Genomic DNA, 22,688 nt, shown 5'->3' on the forward strand with positions numbered 1-22,688 from the left:
ATATAATAGCATCAGTGCTTACGTGAGCTATTCAACGTAACTTTTTTGCATATTAGTCTATGAGTAACTACTGACATCATTTGCAAATCAGATTTTTCATTTTAATATTAGTACAATGATGTTTGTAACAATGTGTTTATTATTGGAAATACTTATTCAGTCTGCCTGGAATAAAAAATAAAACATTTTAAGCAATTTTAGGATTGGAGAAAGGGGTACTATGTATTCCGAAATATATAAGACCTATAATGTCCTCATCACACCTAGAAATACAAGCGACTTCCTGCCCAGTACCAGTGGTAAGCGGCTTAATAAATTCTGTAACAGCTATAAATAGGACTTATCGCTCCAACGTGCGCAGGAGTTTATTGTAATGTCAACTTGCTCTGATTGCGGTGATAGCCTAAAGAAGTGCAGGATATACGCTAATGAATGTCGAAAACTGCTCGTTGTAAGGTTACTGTTGGTTTTATAATAAAGCTACCGACCAACCTGCCTGTACGAGAGGAGGTATAAACTGTATAAATACTTTTTTCCTGAACCTCTCTACATTTGTGAAAAACCGCTAGATATTTTTTTTTATTTATTGATAAATAACTTTTTATATAATCTTAATAATGAAATTATATACAACTTACAACTAACTTATTTATACCTACTATGTACACTTAAGTATATAATAAACCGGCCAAGTGCGTGTCGGACTCGCGCACCGAGGGTTCCGTACAAATCCTGTATAGATAAAAAGTGAGTCTCGCGCCAACCGTTCAGTTTAGAACAATCACAGTTATGGTTATTTCGTGAGAGTCAAAATAGTTAATATTTTTTATTTTATAATATAACTCAAAATAGTAGGACAGTACCTTCTAAAAGTTATTTTATTAAAGTTATTTATATACAACATTTTATAGTCATCATTCAGAAATCTGATTGAAAATAACTAATTATGTCTTAAAGGCATATCTGACCCGCTTTGTAAAAATTGGCGGACATGAATCAAAGTAGTTTTAAATCGTGGAGAATGGTATGACGTTTCTTTGAATATAAATATTTTATTCAAATTCCATGGAGACGAATGTCCAGGATCGTTTGAAAAATATAAAAGACAAGCAGTTTCAGAGGATTGTACAGGTTGCAATGCTAGTTTTTATTGTTAAAGACTTTTCATAAAGAAGGAATATGGCAATTCGGATGACCAGGATCTGATGAGGATCTGGAAACCCTGAGAAATCGAGGGCAACTCTTGAATATTGTAGGCACGCATCGAGTGAAAACCAGACATGTGATTGTATTTTTGAGGGTACTGGTAAACAGTGAAGGTTTGGAGCTGATTTGATTATGGAGACTACAGAGAGTCGAGGGAACTCCTGATCGGTATGTTGCAACTACCACGTGTTTGGGTTTATTTTATTCGTATTGGCGAAGACTTTCCACATAGATAGGTTTGACTGCCATTGTGGGATCGATAGCAAAGATCAGATATAGTTATGGGAACTCCTTTACAATTTATAACGTAACCTTGTGTTGGAGCTTATTTTGTTTTAGGTGATGAGAATTTACTACTAATGGGATCTTTTATTTTTGAGGGATTAATCACCTAACGAGCCCCAGTTTCAGGTTTTTTTCGAAACTGCCTGACGACTTGTAATGATCCGATGAATCCGCCGTGGGTATGGTTTCCATACTAAGGTGCCCAATGACCTTTGAATGATTTAAAATTTTTCACAGTTTAGAGGCAATTATATTTAAGAAGTGTTTGACATGAATTTCAACTTTAATATCTCTACGCGTTCATGTGAAAAAGGGTAGGTAGTAAGTTTATAATTATTAAAAAAATATTTTATGTCATGTAAGCAAAAATAATATTTTATCTAACTTCAAATTTATCATTTTCGCAATTTTTCCTTTATCTGTACTTTATAACGTTGCTTCTTGCCGAATTTCAAGATTCTGAGTTCACGGGAAGTACCTTGTAGGTTTTGATTCCCTAGCGTGTGACGGAAATTCGTCTAAGGTGTCGGTATAACTGCTGTATCTTTTGATCGCGTTAACTTAGAAGTTTGATTTCTTCACTACTTAAAGGGACAATAGACCTCGGTACTTGGTATGAATTTCAATTTGATACCTTCATTCGTTCGTGAGAAATAAGGTAGTAAGTTTCATTTTATTAAAATATTGTTTTTTATATTATATAACTAAAAAAATGAGATTTTCGGAATTTTTCCTATATTTGCATTATATGACAATGCTTCATGCCAAATTTCAATACTCTGAGTTTACGGGAAGTATCCTGTAGGTTTTGATTCCTTTGCGAGTGTTGAAAATTTGTTGAAAATATCGACATAATCAGCTGTATCTTTTGATTGGCTTGGTTTAGAAGTTTGATATTTTCACAGCTTAAAGGGACGATAGACCTGAGTATTTCATGTGAATTTCAGCTTGATACGTCAACGCGTTCTTGAGATAAAGGGTCTTGACAGACAGACAGACAGACAGACGGACAACAAAGTGATCCTATAAGGGTTCCGTTTTTTCCTTTTGAGGTACGGAACCCTAAAAATAAACTAGATAATAAGTTTTATTGAAATTTCCTGTTTAAAATTCGAGCAGGTAAGTCTCATCATCATCTGCCTAGTCAAAATAGGTAGGTAGTAGTTATAATAATATCTTTTGAGACGCCATTGTTGTTTTCTCGGAAATTAGTTTGAGCTGCATTTGGAGTTCCAAACTGAACTAATTTTACATCGATGTTTTCCTTAACTGCGAATAAATATGGATTGTTAACCTTTAATATTTTTATATTTTTTATATTCTAGGTATCGAATCGACTGATCCATAATAGTACCTAAATTATCGAATTTGTTCTACCATTTTTCCTCAATAACTTTACGTAGATTGCAGAAACTGCGACATTATAGTCTGATTCTGAGTCTCAAGTTTGTAAACAAGGCAGAAAAAACTGTGTTTTTGCTCAAAAATTACGTCACGCTGCCTAGTTTTATTAACAAAAACCCTATGACTAAAACCATGGCATTACCATTTGTGTTTTAGTGTTTGGATAAAATAGATGCTATATTTTAGTCATCCACTTAATCTTTCATATGTTTTTTTTATCGATGTCATTGCCAAAAAGGCGATTTATCTAACTTAGTTATAAACAAAAAAACATATGTATTTTATATATTTTTCCTAGGCAATTCGATGCAGCCAAAGGTCTCCCCTAAACTGGGGAGATTTGCCCATATTCACCGCACTAGGCATGCATGTTGATGATTGCAATGTTCCATATGTTTTAATATCATCTCTTAACAAACTCAAGGATTCAAAACTTATATTGGAAGTAGTTCTAATAATACCCCCAAAGCCACGGACAAGGCTGGTCTCCGACCCCATTGTGTAACAGCCTCGGGTAGCGATGTATGCATCTGTTTTTGCGAAACTTTGGGTTCAACGAACCATGGTTTTATTGCTGGTTTTTTACGGTTTGTACAAAGTTTGTTGCCAAACTTTTTGACTGTATACAAGATTTATTCGATAGCACAGATTTTTTTTAATTTTTACGTGGACAGTAGGGTTACCGAAATGTCTTCGACTGGAATCCTTACTAATATTATAAATACGAAAGTATCTGTCGGGCTTTTACACCAAAACCACTGAACCAATTTAAATGAAATTAGGTACACAGATAGTCAGAATTAAGGAGAAGTAGTCCGGGAAAGTCCGGTCGCGGGGGTCAACTAGTTCATTACAAAGTACCTTACACTACTGAAAAGCTAACTATTCTAAAGCGACTATTTGTCTTCGAATAGTGGGCACAGCTTTAACTAGCCAAGTCGCGCTGCACTTTCTTCCTCCCACATTTCCCGAACAATATTTAAGATACTTGTACGATAGTGGGCGAACCTTGTAAGCGAATTTATCTTCGTGTATCGGAAAGCTTCAAACGCAAGCTATAACTAAGGACTTTCTAACTGAAAACACCAATTACACTTTGCCCGACCCGAGAATCGAACCAAGACCTCTGAAGCGATACCGTCTAGTTAAATGACTTTAGGTTAATGAAGTTTGTGAAGGAACACAACAGGAGTTTTGATTTCTAATGGGATATTTGAGGATGATCTTTTAATTTAAGCTTCGTGAAAGTTATATTTCCTGACACGATATAAGCAAAATGATGATGATGATGTCCGCCTAGCCGATTATCGGCTACGGCGGCTGTTATCATGTAAGGAGATCAGCCAACTGTGCAGGACATATTATTACCTCTATAGTGCACAAGTATTTGCGCAGACACAGGTGCACTCCCTATTCCTTCACTCTTATAGCTCGATGGGACGGTAATCTGACATGGCCTGAGAGAGATCAGGCGCAGGACCAACATTTTACTTGCTCTCTGATACATAAGCAAAATACATTGATTATGATTTTCTTTTATTTAAATACCCTGCTATTAACAAACCATATAAACCAGTGACCATGACTACAATCCGATAGAAAACATGCCTACAATGAAATCATCGTAATAAAGTCTAGGACCAATCAAGCTATTTCCATATAAGACCAGTCCTTAAGCCCACACATTGTACATATAAGAGCGTATCGTGGGAAGATAATAGATGGTACTCCACTAATTATGTTAAATGCAATTCGAAGATATACGCAATTGTTTTGGCAATATTTGGCTATGTGGGTGTGCCGGAAGCGGGAATATAAAAATATTTGTCAAGGTAAATTCTTGAGGTCGAAATGATGAATATGGATATCAAAAAAGTCAAGATTTGGAAGTCATTAGTCATCCAAACAAGCTAGATTTATGATGAGAATTCAGACCAAATATGTATTTATTTAGCGAATTCATTAAACATCCTGTTTGGATAGTATTGAAGCGCCAAAATTCTTTAACGGTTACCCAAAGCTCTACTTTTGACATAAAACCTTCTTATTTCTCTTTAAAAATTTAACGGTTCCCAGAACCATAGAGTTTAACAGAAAAACAAATAGGTTAAAATTCAATTTAAGAATCCTAAACGTCAAAAATTTAAATAGTGAACGGCCTTGAGCGACGATGACCTAATGGTGACATCACTACGCATAAGTGAATTAGGTAAACGTTTGATGCCAATGCTTGGTTTTCCAACTACGTGACACAGTACCACTGTGTGTTGAATATGTATAGATGATAGAAAGCGCCGGCGCTTCATAGAATAAATATATACGTTAACTAGCCGTTTTCCCGCGGTTTCACCCGCGTCCCGTGGGAGCTACTGCCCGCACAGGGATAAAATATAGCCTATGTTACTCGCAGATAATATAGCTTTCTAATGGTGAAAGAATATTTAAAATCTGTCCAGTAGTTTTTGAGTTTATCCATTACAACCAAACAAACAAAGTTTTCCTCTTTATAATATTAGTATAGTTTTGTTGTGTTATTTTTAGATTGAGAGATCGAGAAGATAGATTTAGTGAAAAGGACCAAGATTTTTTATCTTGATGAATTATTTGATCCTTTGAGTCGTACTAATTTTGGAGTAGCCAAAACATTATTTAGATCATGATTAAATGTATGTAGACACTTAAGGCCAAAAATGTTGTGAAAAAAAAGTAGATAATACTATTTTCCTCAATTTTCAAGAGGCCAAATGAAAACAGCAAACAGAAACCACAAAGTTATAACCATAACTCAAGTGTGAAGCAATTTGTTTTTTTGTTTCATCTAATGACATGTTTATGAGGTCAACTCTATGACTGACATTGCTCAGAAAACATTAGAAGGACACGTTTATGTAACAAGCTAGCTTTGTGCGATTTTTATTAGAACGAGCCCGCGAAATAGGCGTTATTATTAAAGAATGGGTAAAAAAATTGGTGATACATCTTATGGTATACACATGTTTAAATCTTACATACAGGATATTCGTTACCATGCTTCCTATGTTAAAAAAAATATAACGACCATAAGCTATATGAAAACTGACTTTGGAACTTGGAACCAAAATACAAAATTAGGCTATCTGCTCACAAATTGTGCTATAGCTGTATTTTCTATGTAACTAAATAATTGGTACCTATTATGTTTTACTATCTACCTATTAAATAACTAATTTACTACACTATAATATACCTTCCTATTTAGCCACGTGACAACGTTCATAATTTAAAATGCATTATGGACCATTCTCATTAATAGAGTCATCAGAGGTTGTTTTAATTCTGCTAATAAACCTCTTTGGTACGTTCAATTGGTTTATTTTTCATCTTTTTGTTGTTGTGATTTTATGCGCAATTTAGAATTATAAATATGTTTGTGAGGTCATCCTTAAGTGCAAATCGTTATATTTATGTTCAAATGCCATTTTGTAATAAATCTGATGTCAATACTTCACTATTTGAATGACATATTATGATAGCTATGCTATAAAGTAAAACATTCTTCTAAAAGGGAATAATATGACTTGGGCCATACTTAAAGAATTCTTGAAATAAGTTGAATGCTAGCTATTCTTTATCCAGAGCCACTAAGAGGGAACGACTGAATTGCTTTAGACTTAGAAACAGTACAGAGAGTGGACCTGCCTTCTTCTACAAGAATTACAATAAGTACGACGCAAGTCAAGAACATTAAAAGAAGAATCCACTTACCAAAGTGACGATGTCTCCCGGATTAGCGGCGGCGATCCTTCTCAGCCTCTCATACAGCATATCCATCAGCCTCTGGTAGTTCGCGTTCAGATCATCCAGTTCCCTCGCCACAGCTTCGGAACCACTCGGGATCCGTTCGGGATCACTTCGGCCTCTCGCTCGGAAGCGCTCGGCCAGCTCGATGTCGGCTTGACGACGAAGTTGGCGCATGTCGAGAGATGGATGGACCTCGTCGCATAGCCATTCGGCGTATCGTTGGCAGCGGGACGAGTATATCTATGTGGGGTTAGGGTCAAGCGGGTTATAGGGGGCTGTTAGTTTTATTAGCAGACTGCTTTTTCTTTCAACCTTTAAGCTTCAGATAAAAAAATCGCGGTTGAAATGAGAACCTCCTTAATTTTGTGGAGAAACGAGTTTATTTCCTGGGTGTGGAAAAAACAATCTGCCATCTTTAAATAAAGCATTTCATTAGAATTAAATTTGTAACCTTTCATAATAGCTTTCACACTTGAACAGAATTCAATGGAACTTATAAAATATGTGAGATTCGCTATCATAACATCTCTTTCATAGTTCATCGACTAGAAAGACCAGTAAATAGTATCTAAAGAAAAAATGTTCAAATATATACTGAATTGTTAAATAAAATTGATCTAGTTACTGATCTCAACCATCCATACAGCCTTTCATAATATTTTTTCACTGGCAACACTAGTCCAGCTCACAGCGGGATGATCATGCTGGATGGAACAGATAGGCCTGTACAGTAAACAGGTATTTTTGAAGCGTGCAACACCAAAGTGCGGCCACACTAGACTAGCACCCAAGTCGTGCACATTTAAGCAAAAGAAACTGTGTATGTATATTGAAAAAAGAATCCCACAAAAAGTGTTGCTAGTTTACCGGAAAAAATGGTAGATTTATTGATCTGGCAACATTGAGACACCATAAACAATGCATGCAAAGCCACATTTGTAAAAAGAACAATGAACTCATTTGTTTTCGGAAGCTATTTACAAGAAATTAATTTGAATTTCAAATTCGCGTTCTAAATATGATCTCATAGGTTTGAATTCTACCGAAACGGAATCATTTTTTTGACCATTCTATTTTTACTATGTGGAGAAGAATTGTAAGAAAATAATATGTATGGGAGTGCCACATGTTTTATGCAGTTAACAACTGACAGTTTTCAAAGGAAAATAGCGTTGTTTTTACTTACTGCATCAAAACACGGTAGGGGTATAGACACACATAGATGACCGAAAGTATAAGATTTTTTTTATGGCTGACGAATGACGTGACATACAAAAGCACGCACAAAATGGACCCTTATAGAGTCCACTAAACATTTAGTCACACAACAATGCAGTGTCGAGCAGTAATAAATTGCTTTTCACATTTTAGTCGATCACACACACATCTCGCATTCACATGATTACGATTAGTTGAAAGCAATCGATTCAAATCGATTAGAATTAAATCGCGAAGCTTTGTTTAGTGAAATCGGCAAGCGTTATGTTTTAAGGGCGAAAGCTTTCGTGCGTTTGTGTCGAGTTTGCGCCAAAATCACCTCTGATATACGAAGAGTCTTGAAACAAGAGAACGAAGCAGAAATAGCAGGAACGAAACGCTGGACCGAACTCACATCACTCAGAACCTCTCATCAAAATAATCCTGAACATTTTATACGTATTTTGTGGAATTTTCTAGAAGAAAACTTGCTAAAACAATCGACTATCGATACGGAATGGATCCATTGCGTATAAGATTACCTACACAATGAAACCAGTCCAATCAATCTTGAACAAAAAACAATCTAGAATTCTAGAAAGTTCCACATAACGCTACAGCCTGATCGACAGTCTAAAAGCCGAACACTGAAACGCCACTTAACTTTAAGAACTGCTCACACTGTTCCGTCAAAACTTACTTAAAATTTTGCGACAAAAGTTGAGTAACGTTTCAGCATTTGAAGGGAAGACTTCAATTCGTTTTTTTTTATATATTTACCTTAGCCTCCCTTATGTATCTGCCACCATCAACGTTAACCTTTTCAATCTTAGGCGTCCTCTCCACGACGGTAGTAAGTAGATTCTGTGAATGACCACGTAACACCCGGTAACATTAGAATTAGTTCAGTGCAATGGATATATTGGAGTGACATTTAATTTTTTCGTTAGTCCAAAACACGGAGTAAGGAAGAACGGAGATGCCATGATGTAAGTCAGGAGAATTCTTGTAGGTCAAATATGTAAGGTGGACATGTCCAAAACGATTGATGGCATCTCCGCTATCCATTTTAGTCTCCATGGTCCAAAACATTATTTTTAATTTAAATAAATGAGTAACATAACATTGTGCAAAAGTCCGTCTTCCTTTTAAGGTGACATAAATTCATATAAAAAAAATAATATAGGTAATCCCAAAAATAATTAAAACATGCGTTCTTAAATATTTCGTTCCAAAAGACCAAACTCCAAAAAACCGTCTTAAAACTAAGTTTAAAGTTATTAAATTACATGCAGTCATGTAATAATATACAGTGTAATTGACCAAATTAGTTACTCTTTCCACATGAGGTTATAAACCTTCAAACTGAGATTAAAACTCTTAAGTTAACCGACAACCATTAATTGACTGACAAGTCAACCCGATTCCTTATGAATCTTAACTTTAGGACTGTCTGTTGTCAAAATCCTGGTACGTAACGACTTCTGTCTTGATAAAAAGAAAATCCTTCTGACAGGACCTATATGGCTGGATGTTCTAAAATTCTTGAACGAATAAAGTATTAAATTACGGAAAAAATAATCCAGAGTGCCTAGTGTAAATTTTGCAAGTTCATGTTCTTGATACGTTATCAAAATCAGGCTGAAATAAAGAGTCATATGTTGCATCAAGTGATTTTAACATTTCCTTGTCATTCATTTACCAGACCTCTTGAGTGACCGCGTTTATAATATGACCAAAAGCATTAACAGTTTTATTAAATAACTGTTGTAAAAGTAAATGCTTCGTAGTTAAGTTTTATAGTTGTACCGAATATTTTGTTCAGTTGACAGCTGTCAATTATCAAGAGAAAATACTGTTGTTTGTACTGACTGCCAGCAACTGTCCAAAAGTGCACCAAAACGGTCAGAGCGTATGCTAATTTACGCATCGAGAACATTAACTTACAAAACCTTATACATACAGGCACTCTAGTGTTAACTAAATACTGGTATCCTCACCCTGGTTGGCTCGAAGTGTTCCCTCGGCTTGACTTCGATGGGAGGCTGAGCCTGCAACTTGCTGTATGCGTCGTCGATCCATTCCGCCTCCTTCTCTAGGCCGGCGCTGTAGTTGCGCAGGAGTTGGTAGGCCGCTTCACAGCTACGGAGTCTGTGGGGAAAAAAACGTTATTATGAATACTAGGATTTTAAGCTTTAATATACAGTAATTGAATGTATTTGTTACTTGATAGACAACCTCTGTCAACTGATTTCAATGTGTGGAAAACTATTTCGAAAATATCAAAATCAAAATCTTTTAGTCAGACCTGGCTGTAAAACAGCATATTTTTATCGTCAATCATCAATTAAATCATTCTTTAAGATTACCCATAAAACTTTAAGAAACATCAGAAATTCGGACACAGCTCGACTATCTCATGACGTAACTTAAGTAAAACTTTATTCATCAAAACACTCGCTATAACCCCAGAAATTAAATAAAAAGTTACTTATGCAGAAATCTGTCCTTTAAAACCCTTATAAAACCAAAAATAAACGACCCTTCAACTCAAAACTCACCTCTCAGCCAACTGACTGCACACATTATTCCACCTATTATTCAGCTGAGAGACTTCCTTATCCAGTCTCTCCAGGTCGATGTGTTTCCCTGCTCTCGGCAGTGAGGAGTGCGGGAGACCAGCTCGAGAGGTCTCGACGAGACGGCGGCAGTTCTCCGCGTCATCATTCATTTGGTCTACTTGGATCTGTTGCTTGCTGACTGCTACTTGCATGCGGAGAAGATCTTCGTGCATCTGGCAAAGAAAAATATATATTTAGTATTACTAATAGGAGTAAATTATACTGAAAAAATTATAGATGTAATCCGGCTATTCAAATATGTATTACGTTAACTGGTAGGTGTAGTATGTGGTAAGAAGGGCCGAAACGTTTTGCGCAATTTTACTAATATTATGAAGGCAAAAGTTTGTATGAATCTTTTGCTCGTCTTTCCGCAAAAACTACTGAATAGATTTTCATGAAACTTCACAGTAATATAGCTTAGACACCAGAATAACATAAAGACTATTCTACATCCAGTTGCCGGAAGCAATTCACTTAGGTAAACCGTTGGCAAAAATCGAGTAATAAACTAGCTTCCATTATTTTCTTCTTAGACCTCAATTTTAACATAATACTACTATATGGTATTTCTTTCATTTTCAGCATATATAATTAAGTGGTAGAAATACTCACATCCTTCAACAGTTCAACATCGTTCGGCAAGTCGTTGAACTGAGCGAGTTTGATCTCGAACTCTGATATCGTCTGGTGATTCTCCTCCATGCTGTTCACTACGATCTCCACGAACTTCAGCCTGGAATACAAATATTATATTATTTTGTAGTTTTAACAATTAAGATCGAGAGGCTCTCGTAACGTTGCTGCGTCAAGCGACTGATTCAGAAGGTCCTTCAAGGAGTACAAAGCCTATTTTATTGACGAGGTTTCTGTCTCTGGAGCCGTAACCAAAGATAACTTGGACCCTGTGCCCGATATTGATGGCCTTCTATGTACACCAATATATATGTAAGAGGAATGATTTGATTGTTGACTCCCGAGAAACGTAAGGAAAATGGTGCCACGAACGACGCGTCTCAAAAGACCAGGTATTTTCATATTCTTTAAGAGCGAAATTAGGAGTAAAGGAAAATATACATAGTTATCATATTAAGAAGGATGAAATGATATATGGAATGAATAATAACAATGTTTGTTTACCTTTCGACAAAGAGTTGGCTCTTGGACTGCATATCGTTCCATTTGCCCATCACCTTGTCGAGGCTCTTCTTCATAGCGGGAGTCTTGAGAGCAATGCCTGTGGAAACAAAACCATTAAAACTTATATTATGTGCTATATAATACAGCACGAAAAAGCTATATTATGTACAATGCATGAAACAATGTAAGTACTTTTTATCATCTGATAAACTGCCTCTAAACCAGCTGATGTCTTAACACAGTACAGAAGTAACGATATTTAATTATTGTCGAAAGACATATCACCATTAAAACAAACCAAAATGTATCCTCATAGATTTTATACCAGAAAATCTTTATAAAACACCTCTAAAAACGTTGATATTTTCAGTACCGTTATGGCAACAACTTTTAATATCCTTATTGTTCAAAACATTTCTTCATCAACCTTATCACTATCATTACAGATACTTACAATCTACTGCGTTAGTGTAGCACTTATCCAACCAATTAAAAATAATTACAAAAACATAAACTATCCCTCTTACCTCTAAACGTAGCCTGTACTTCCTCCACATCGCTATTAAGCGCATGTACACTGGTCTCCCAATCCTTATGCTGCAGCACCAGATGTTCGAGCGTGTCGAGGTCTCGAGGGATGTGGCTCGCGATCCTCTCGTGCAGCTGTCGTTCCAGTACATCCAGGCGTTCTAGAAGGTTCGATGACTGCTCTGTGAATATGCGGGCGGCGTTCTTCGATTCCTCTGTGAAAGAAGATTTCGGATTTAAATTAATATATTGCTTCTATTGAGAAGAATGAGCTACATTATGGCCAAATTGGATATGTTTGTCATTAGGAGAACATGTAGGTGCACGACAGGTCTTCCGGTATCATCAAATATTTGAGTAAGGCCAGTATGAACTGTTGATGTCGGACGAGAAATGGCATTGAGTTCGTAGGAACTTGGAATGGTATAGTAAATCTTATTTGCTAATCTAACATGGCCAATCTTTTATCATTTAAAGGTTTAGAACTGACATATACAGACAAGCTAAATAAGAGTTCTGATGTCGTTGAAGAATAATTAAAAAATGCTCTATAAAATGATCAAAATGATCAATGAAAAAAATCACGTCATTCTTTTCATAAGACTTATTTAACACGATGGCTTTAAATCACTACGCAAATCTTTATATTACAGTAACTTTTTCACTAATTGAATGTAAACAAGTCTACAGATGATACAGCCGCAATTTACAGTCTGTCATCTAGTTGTTGTAGTATGTCTAGATGTAGTTAGATAATAATGAACTGACATTGTTTCTGACCTATTCATAATGTACAATTAATGAATTGAAGTTTATCGTTGAAGAAATAATAATCATTAATAAGAAGTAGGTAAAGGTAACTACCAAACAATCTACGTATAAGCTTCGCTATTTTGCAACTACTACCGAAACAGCATAATTATAAACTACTCATAGTTCTATAACCTCAAGAAACAAGAGATTAGGCTTGCAATTCCACAGATTGCACTTATTATTTCAACAAAACAATTTGTAAACAACGCAACAGCGTAACAAATATAAAAATGTCGCGAAGCTCCATTGCGAAAGACTGTCGCAAGACTAGACGAACAAAAAACAACAGTTCTGATTTTAAACTGTATACAAACACCATTAACAAAGTCTATGACGTTTTGAACATAACTAACTTCATGCTTAACTTCTGAAGTAAGCATGGCGCACTTAACAACACCACACTGATTCACAAAATCACGCCCCATTCCAATTCGTATGAAAAAAGCAATTTTACGCTTCACTAAGCACCTGGTTCCCGCCGCCTCCGCTCCACTCGTTCCACGGTCCTCTCAACATACACAATATAGATCCTCAAATACATTTAACTAAAATTAAAAGTACAGAAAATATTGAATAGTTGGCCGCGATCACGTTACTGAAACCTGGTGAGCTAGACTGACGGTGTGACACAATACGGAATGACCGAAACCGAGCGACGACAGATTTCAGACCAAAATTACGCAGAGAGCTAAGATTCGAAAACGCTTTGTCTATACTCGTGGGCTATTATTACAGAAGTGAAACTAGAAGTTTAGCTCAGTCTGTAATAATCATATAATCTTGTAATCTAATTATTTCTTCTTCTTCTTCTTCTTCTTCTTCTTTCGAGTCGATGACATGTCATATGAGACTACACTATGTCAGCCCAATATTCCGCCACAGCGAGATTTATATTATTTCCTCTAGCAGAGGGAAAAGTGTAAGACGCATTGAGTTTTTTGCACGGCGAGCTCCACCGATGAATCACTAGTTGTTCAGAATAACGGCTTAATGAAATCAATAGGTTTCTATCGACACGTATAAATAGAGCGTCTATCTTGTCTAGAATTTACGAAAAACTGATACATGACTACGAGAATACAAGTACTCCTAATAAATGCCTTTCAAAATGTATGAGGCTGACCACATTGATCGAATTATGTAAGTACGATATACTAAATTGGAAGTCAAGAATTTGTTTCAACCATTCACAACAGCATTCAATAGTAACTGGACCTACTGTCACGTTGTAAACTGTACATTGTACATACGTCCCACTCTATCGAAAATTGCATAGATAACTGTCACAACCTGTATTTCAGCACGCGAGGTCAATCAAATTGAACAGAGTGTTCAAAAATATGACATCAGACACTAGAACAGTAGAACTAATTGCCGACACTTTTGGGGTTCCTAGTTTGTGATGATTTGGAGGCCAAGGGGTCAAAGCATGTGACTTCAATCAGGATAATTTCTTTGGAATCATTCTCACGTTGCATGGAGCGTCGAGCTTTGAAATTAAAAGCGTGTGTGAATCATTTGGTAAGAAAAAGATTTCTGAGAATAGCTTTGTGGATTACTCAACCGTTTTGCTAAATCATTAAGGTGGCTATATTGAAGATCTCTAACATATCTAGTCCTAATTCCTGACCAATAAAATCTGGATTTAAAATACTTCTCCAAGACACTTAAGGAACCTAAATGACTCAAATCAGAGCAAAGCCCACTATACTAAATAGGCCTAAACAGCCGGCAATAAAGCCCATCATTACACAAGTAAGTACGCCAATTTAAAACAAATGACATCAGACCACAATGGGCCTTTTAAAAACAAAAACATGGTCGTTACTCCTCGAATTATAAAAAGTGGGTGTTCTTTGATTCGTTTGTGAAATATCTCATAGACAAGGTCGACACCTCACGTTTACAATTGGTTGGTAAGTATAGCGTGCGTGATATCATCATAAATTGGGAGTAGGCGAAATACCGACCTGGTGTAGGTATTTTTGACAGGATGTGTCAAGGGACTTATGGGAATTGGTCCTTTGAGACGAGTGTTATTTTTAGAATGATGCCATTCAATGTTTGTTCCAAGGATTCGTGGCCTGAAACTACTCTAAACAAAAATCGTAGTTTTTGTATTGAATATAGACAAGGAGTTAAGTCAAAAATTAGATTACATATGTAGATTTATAACAGGCTATTTATGTCAGGAATCAAGTTCTTAATCTTAATACATATAATTTATACTTTACCTCCTTTCCCGAAGGAGAATATTCGTTTGATTCTCTTCATTTTTATTAACAAAACACTTTTCAAAGTTCACTCAAATCACCTCACTAAAGTTATAGAATACAACATTTTCACTTGCATATAATTTGAGTCTATAAACAATAAAACTGTATGTAAATATCACCCAAACAATGAAACTAAAACAAAACACTACCACGTTTTAGCGCAAACTTAAAATAAATATTGGTCCTTTTTACGACAATAAGGATCAAAATTATGTACAGAAGTAGACTGAAAAACTTCAGATCCACTTCAAAATCTAATAAAGTCTACGAGTAACAAATAATATAACACTTAATACTTAATGTAACATTAATATCAAAAGTGAACGTTACGCACCAAGGATGAATCGCATATGATTTGCGTATGAAAAAACTGAACTAATTATGGAATTTTGTCTCATATAATTTGGTCAATTAACGAGACTCTGTTCATGATAATTGCTATTTAAATAATTATAATTATGGTGACAATTTAGGCCAAAAAATATTTGAATTAATATATACAGGTGTATTTTGGGATACTGGTGAAAGAAAGACTATCAGAAAAGACAGATCGATCGAAAATGATACCACCGCCAAAATCAATAAAATGTGCGCCAAATAATGCCAGCTACAATTAGAATATCAGAAGTACCTAGCTACTGTTATTTTTATATGCTAATTTTATACACAATTAGTGCCTTACTCAAACTTGAATATATTTGAGTGAGTAAACTGGTCCTTTTTGTAAAATATCGTATCGAAGGACCAATTTTTAAGAGATATTTAAAACAATGTTTTGCTTTACAAAAAAACTTCACGTAGTCTTAAACAACGAAACAGCACTGAAATGATGATTATAAACATTGCAGAACTGTACTACTTAATAACAGGTTAAGCTAACATAAGCATTGCTTAACTTCCAGACATAAGACGCGATGCACTAATTTTTATAAGATTAGGACCAAGACAAAGGGACCGAATGAGTTCAAGTTGCATTTCAGATGAAGAGGGAACTTTAAGAAATTGGTGTTTCAAGTGAAAAGTTTTGTAAAAAAACTGAAATTGCCAAATCGATTGCTCAATTAACTTCATGGACATGCGGGTGGTTTTTTTTTTTGTATTTTGTCAATGAAGTATCTATTTAATTAAGAGAAAAATGTTCATGTGAAATAAATAACAAGTCCACATTTATCACGCTAGTTTGAGCTACAGGGACAACATACTTTAAATAAATAACGACTTATCTATTCTTGCTGCCTCATGACTAGACAACAACATATAAATATCGATAAATTACTATTTATCGTCACCACTTAGGTGCAACATAAATTCAAATAATCATTCTAAATAAAAAAATACTCAAAACATCACACAAAATATCGACTAAAAACCAAATCTCATCAACAAAACAACCCTTGCAATTCGATCACAAAATATCGATATTTCAAACAAAATCACAACACTACATATTCACTCGGTACTTAGTAGAAACAATGATGATGACTACAGAGGCGTACGATTCACTAATTGCGACTGACTAGAGCCCGTAGGACCGGCACGATTCGTCCTTTGTCGTGAGACGTCGAAGTTTATTGAAGTGTAGTGCGACTAACAGGCTTGATACTTTAGAAGAAGGCACATAATATATGATGTTTTATTTTGGGACTACACAATATGTACAGAGTATTTATTCTAAAAATACGGGGACATGAAATAGCAAAAGCTATTTAAATATTTTATAATGGCTGTTTTTACTATTTTTGATCTACTCTAATACAGAGGAAAAATGTTTTTTTGTTTGTGCCCCTAAAAGCTCCGACTTCAAAAGTTCTGACACGATTTGAAAAATTATTTTATTGTTGGAAAGCTAGATGACGTAGCCTTTATTTTATATGGATACGGGAAGTAGTTTCCAAGGGAGGCGGGAAACAGCGAATTTCAAAATAGTTCGAATAGTACGACTATTAAAAGTACATAAAAAGTATCAAAATCGCTACGACAGTATAATGTCAAGGTGCAAATAAATTACTTTAGTTATCGCAATATTAGCGAGAGTTACTTACTATCACTTATTATAGATATAGTAAATGTCCTCTTATTCATTAAGTAAAGTACTATTTATAGATGCTCGCGTAATTCTGATAAGCAATGTGTTAAAGAACTTTTTGCATGAATGCACAACTGTGTGTGTATATGTAGTTTTATCTTTTCTAAACATAATGATTGCCCATACTTATACTTTTCTTAAGCTTAATTATTCATTTTAAAAAGACAAAAATAAAATATTTTTCTTTTGCTGTAAACCCAGCCAAAGCCCAAAAATTTAGCTCTTATTAAAATTACACCTAAAAGTTAAAAAAAATATCTCCAAAGTATCAAGACTATTCGTTCACTAATAGTCAAGGTGCAAGTACTGTATAAATTACGTTATCTGAGGCTCGGGCCATCGAGCCACCGTTTAGTAGCCACGCGACATTTGTAAACAACCTGGATACGTATACTAGCTTTGACTACTGGATTTCTTACGAAAAAGATTTCATTATTGTTGTTCATTATTGTTCTATTTTATTATTGGTATTTTCTATACTATACTAATATTATGCATTTTTTTCTTTTTTTCTAAAAGCTCCATACCTACAGGACCGATTTGAAGAATTTTTCAAATCGGTCCTGTAAACACTGTTGAGAAGCTAGACTATCCCCGAGTAACAAAGGTCATATTTTAGTCGTATACGAGCAACCATTCTCACGGGAAATGGGTGAAACTGTGTGAAACAGCTAGTAAGGAATAATCTCTTGTTGGTCTAACTAGGCATATGTACTTTCATTCATTAAAATTAGAATAAAATGTAGGTAGGAAAATGTAGGAAAAATGCTTAATCTTTAAGAAACCTAACTTCAAGTACATAAGTTATGTGTTACATATTGCGAAAGCTACCAAATTCCCACGTTCAAATATGACATAAGCCGTCTATTTTAAGGTCACCCTAACCTCATAGACTCATAGTAAACTAAAATATCGTTACGATATAAATCTTAATTCCCACCGCTAGTGTTCCAAACTACCATTATTCAATTAGGCCAATAAAAATAAGTTTTTTTCCTAACTGATTAATTACGTTACCGTAACGTTTACGCTGTGCAATATTATAGTATTTTCCGACTGCATAAAACGATAAATATCAATTGAATTGTTCTCAAGGACTGTGTGTGACAGAAGATTGTAATAATAATTATATGTTTGTTCGACCCATTTCGTTTCTGACGTGTATGAAAGTGACAATTTATCGAGCAATATTCGATATTATTGGGATATCCAAAAATAGATATAGATTTTTGTGACAGTTACCATATCAACGAATATCAATAGACACAGAGAAATTATTTCCAAGAATTCGAAGGTGAAATGCGAAATCTAGAAATATCCTTTGTAAATCAAATAAGATCCATTCTAAATACTACGCAACTCACCCCAGACAAGGCACTTAGATGCAAACAAAATCCAGATGACACAAATCGTAATTACCGAATGCATCGGAACGAGGTCGCTGTTTGGAAGACCACCTAATTTACTACCTACTGCATATTTGCCTGTATGATCCCAAATTATTGAAAACTGTCAAGAAAAGACCTATATTATATCTACATACCTTCAGCCCTAGCCCTTCGCTCGAACTCGTCGAACAGTCGGTTGACGTCATCGATCTCCCGGCGCAGTCTCCTCAGCTGAGGGTCCGCGGGGTCACCTTCCGCGAGGAGTTTCTCTGCATCCTCGTTCAGCGCGCGTCTGATGGCTTGGCGTTGTTCCGCGCCCATGGCTACGAACTGGAGGGAGAGAGTTTCATTTAATATTGAACATCGTGATATAAAGTTCATAGCATACTTTTCTTGCTCACATTTTTAAATTCTTAATTTTATCTACCTATAATATTAATATCAATTATTGAAGATTGTTAAAGTTATCCATCATACAATAATGTACTACATGTCTACATATTTATTATCAGGGACATAAGCTTTTCCATGTATGCTGTTTCCTGCGATTTCGCTAGCTTTTCGATAAAAAAGTATCTATTCTTTTCCCAGGATCAATCTCCATGGAAAAATCATCACAATCTATAAAATCACTCAGTCAATGTTTTCAAAATGGACAAAGACCTACTAATAGAATTACTAGCACCATCATATTTGAACACTGACTTTTGTTTTTAAATTTTCGAAAAAGATCAATCAAGGATCAATAATATAATCAGGGTCAGGTAAAAATTTACACTAATTCTACACCATTATGAACTGTAAATCCACTTACTTGAGGGAAATCCCATCCTTTCACCACCTTGATGGTAGCAAAGATCATGTTCTGACGCATCCTCAGCTGTTTCCTCTGCCATAGTTGAATTACCTTCACAAACACATACAAAACTATTACACACACACCGTAAACAAAATACTGTAACACATTTATAAAAGGCATCACAGTTTTATTAAGATTTATATTTATAACTAGTTATATCACACTTTAATTATTTAAAATTGATTTATAAGTAATTTAATGTCTTCGAAGAGAACTATGCTTGAGTATACTAAGTAGGAATGTATGTTTATGTATGTATAATCAGTTGTTGATCATTCATTAACCGTAATAGTACTGATTGGTTGGTTCACAGATAAAATGAGTGTCACATTGGTGTTTTGTTTTTGTTTATTTTTGTAGTGGTTGTGTCACTGTCTTTAAATATATTGCTGAGTTAATGCAGTTTCCTGATAATGTGAAGAGCAAAATTATACCAGAGATTATAAATATATTTAAAAATAAATAATTTTGGTGTATTTACTATTTTTGTGCATCTCCCTCATTATGTAGATAGTCTGCATCTTAGTGTGGCATTAAGTTAAATTAACATTGAAAAAACTCATTTGTCATATCTGTGTACGTACATACTTATATGGTTATTTTTTTAGCCTGTACAGTCAACTTCAGGTCAGTGGTAACAGTTTTATAGGAAAATCGTACTTATTACTATTGACTTAAGGTGCATGACAGTTACCACTGACGTGCGGTCTACCGTACAACATTTGTGTTTTATTTTTAGATAGCTTTACCTGTACCACAAAATAGCTTTACCTGTACCACAAAATTGCTTTACCTGTACCTCTTACGCTACTCTAGTCATCTACTGCGCCCCTCGTTGTATAACACTTACCCTATCATAAGCGCTACGCAGCCTAGCGGCGGCATCAACGGCGTCATGGCAGGGCGGCGGCAGCGCCAGCACGGCGCCCGGCAGCTGCACGTCGGTGCCTGCTCCGCCTAGTCGCACGCGCCATCTACTGCGGCCACTGTTGTCTACTACCGTCACTGCTGAGCCTTTCTCGATACTCATCTACGAAAATAATAATAAATAAAACATGAAACTTGGTAAAAAAACAACACAGAGCTCGTCTATGCTGAAATGTAGGTTCACTATATAAAAAAAAATCATATTGTCTTATGTGGTAACATTGAATTCCATTTAAAAAAAAAATTAAAATTCAAACTAAAGACGAGGCGACATGAAGAGAACAGTAAACAAATTTTAATTAGTTTAATCGTGATAGGTTAGAAAAGATTTTACTTTGGGCAATAGATACACAAAAAAACATCATCAGTCTCAACAATATGTGATGGAAACTACATCTATTTATAGACCTTAAGACATCCACATACAACTGAATATCCAAACTGCCATACTTACATTAGCATGCTTATAAGCGCAAACAGTTTCGGCCCTAATAGGCCGCGTAATAGGAGCCCTCCTCTGCTTCACAGGGCGGATCTCCTGCGCGTCCTCTACGAGGCGTGACACGAGGCCTCCGTGAGAGTTCAGCTCCTCGCGTAGTTCTTGCATGCCTTTGAGGAGTCGTTCACCTTGGTCGAGGGTGAATTCGGACTGCGAGAATGTCGTGTTTAATGCTTCTTCGCGTCTGTAAAATAAATGTTTATTAGTAATTGAATAATGTTCAATAAATTTAAGATTTAATATGATTATTAATCTGATGAAATAAGATGGCTTGGTAAGAGTGTTTTATGCACAATCTTCTGCGCAAACTCTGCGCAATCTTATGCGCTAACTTTGCGCAATGGTCGCTTTATTATATACTAATCCCAGTCAATGTTTAGAAGGCTTAAAGCTTATTAGACTGGGTATAAAAGTTGGTACAATGTGTACACGTATAATTTTATGTTTTGAACCTTATTTTAAGGACTTTAAAGTAATGCTTACTTCTGTATCCATTTCTCGGCCTCCTTGACCTCTTCGAAGAAGTTATGGTACTGAGTGGTGTGCTTGAGATGCGTCTCAAGACATAATGTCAGTTGTAGCACCCACGCCCATTGGGACTGCATCACCTATAAGAATAGAATAACATTAGGAATATTTCGAGTGAAAGTAAAAAAAAAACTTTTTCGAATTGCCTTTTAAAGCTTACTGATGAAACACTAATTTTATGTCCAAGAATTGCTATAAAACACATACTCAATGATGACAGTGACTACGTAAGGTCACGTGTTGAACTGTTTATTATTCCGAAGATTGATCTTCGGATCAACTCATGATCGATATCTACGTCAAAATTGTTCTATAACACATACAAACAGAAACACAAATATGAACCTTATATTCCACTATTTAAGGTATAATTTCCAACAAACCTGCAGATGAGACTCGATTGTCTTGGTAGCGGGGTGGTGTTGAGCGATGAGCGCCTCTCCACGGTCGATCACGTTGCTGAACTGTAGCTCTCGCTTCTCTAGTGATGACATCAGTTGCTGGGGGAAAATTAGTTTTATTAGTAGGGGGATAAAGACTACTTTTCATTCATAAACATTGACTCTGAAAGATTAAAGCTCGGTGATTCTTTATGAATGTTTTGATATTTTTTGGGGGGAGAATGCATGAAAATGACTGTTTGACCTACTCTACGTGTAACCTACAATAAAAAACACTTTAGACAATAAGTAAAAGGTTCTAGTTATCGATGTTTGTAATGTTTTTAATGCGATATTCCAAACCATACTGAAACATACAAACTACTTCGTTTTTGACCCATCGATATATTAGTATTAGTCCGAAAAAATACAGGGGTCTAATATGGCGGACATTATATTACTTCTTTATGAGAGGAGGCATTCTCCTAATGGAGAAACCATAACAGGTTGGCAAGTATACAACCTACTTAAAATCTAAACACCAAACATGCACTTATCTTAATAAAAAGCACATTGAAAACTAAGAAAGGCAACATAAAAGAATTGAATATTTGTTAACTTAAACGTGTAAAACCAACCTCTCTATCGTCCCCAAACGAATGCTTGTAAACAAACAAATTGTGTAAATAATTGTAAAAACAACGGTTTATGGTACGTGACAATGGCGACTAAAGGGTGGGGGTGAAAAGATAATTTAATTAAAAAGTGTAT

The 22,688-nt window shown here is 35.4% G+C and overlaps 1 protein-coding gene across 1 annotated transcript in view; it reads right to left on the reverse strand.

The window, feature by feature from the left end:
• Positions 1-22,688, reverse strand: part of LOC110381036 (dystonin) — a 206,990-nt gene that overhangs the window by 95,762 nt on the left and 88,540 nt on the right. The window contains 13 exon segments of the mRNA XM_064041470.1: positions 6,640-6,915; positions 8,653-8,736; positions 9,873-10,023; positions 10,434-10,666; positions 11,109-11,229; positions 11,634-11,730; positions 12,161-12,376; positions 18,880-19,054; positions 19,539-19,631; positions 20,434-20,613; positions 20,965-21,193; positions 21,493-21,617; positions 21,921-22,037. Of these exon segments, the coding sequence (XP_063897540.1) occupies positions 6,640-6,915; positions 8,653-8,736; positions 9,873-10,023; positions 10,434-10,666; positions 11,109-11,229; positions 11,634-11,730; positions 12,161-12,376; positions 18,880-19,054; positions 19,539-19,631; positions 20,434-20,613; positions 20,965-21,193; positions 21,493-21,617; positions 21,921-22,037 (2,097 nt within the window).

The sequence above is a fragment of the Helicoverpa armigera genome, chromosome 25 (genome assembly GCF_030705265.1).
Source record: "Helicoverpa armigera isolate CAAS_96S chromosome 25, ASM3070526v1, whole genome shotgun sequence".
In the NCBI taxonomy this organism is placed as follows: Eukaryota; Metazoa; Arthropoda; class Insecta; order Lepidoptera; family Noctuidae; genus Helicoverpa; species Helicoverpa armigera.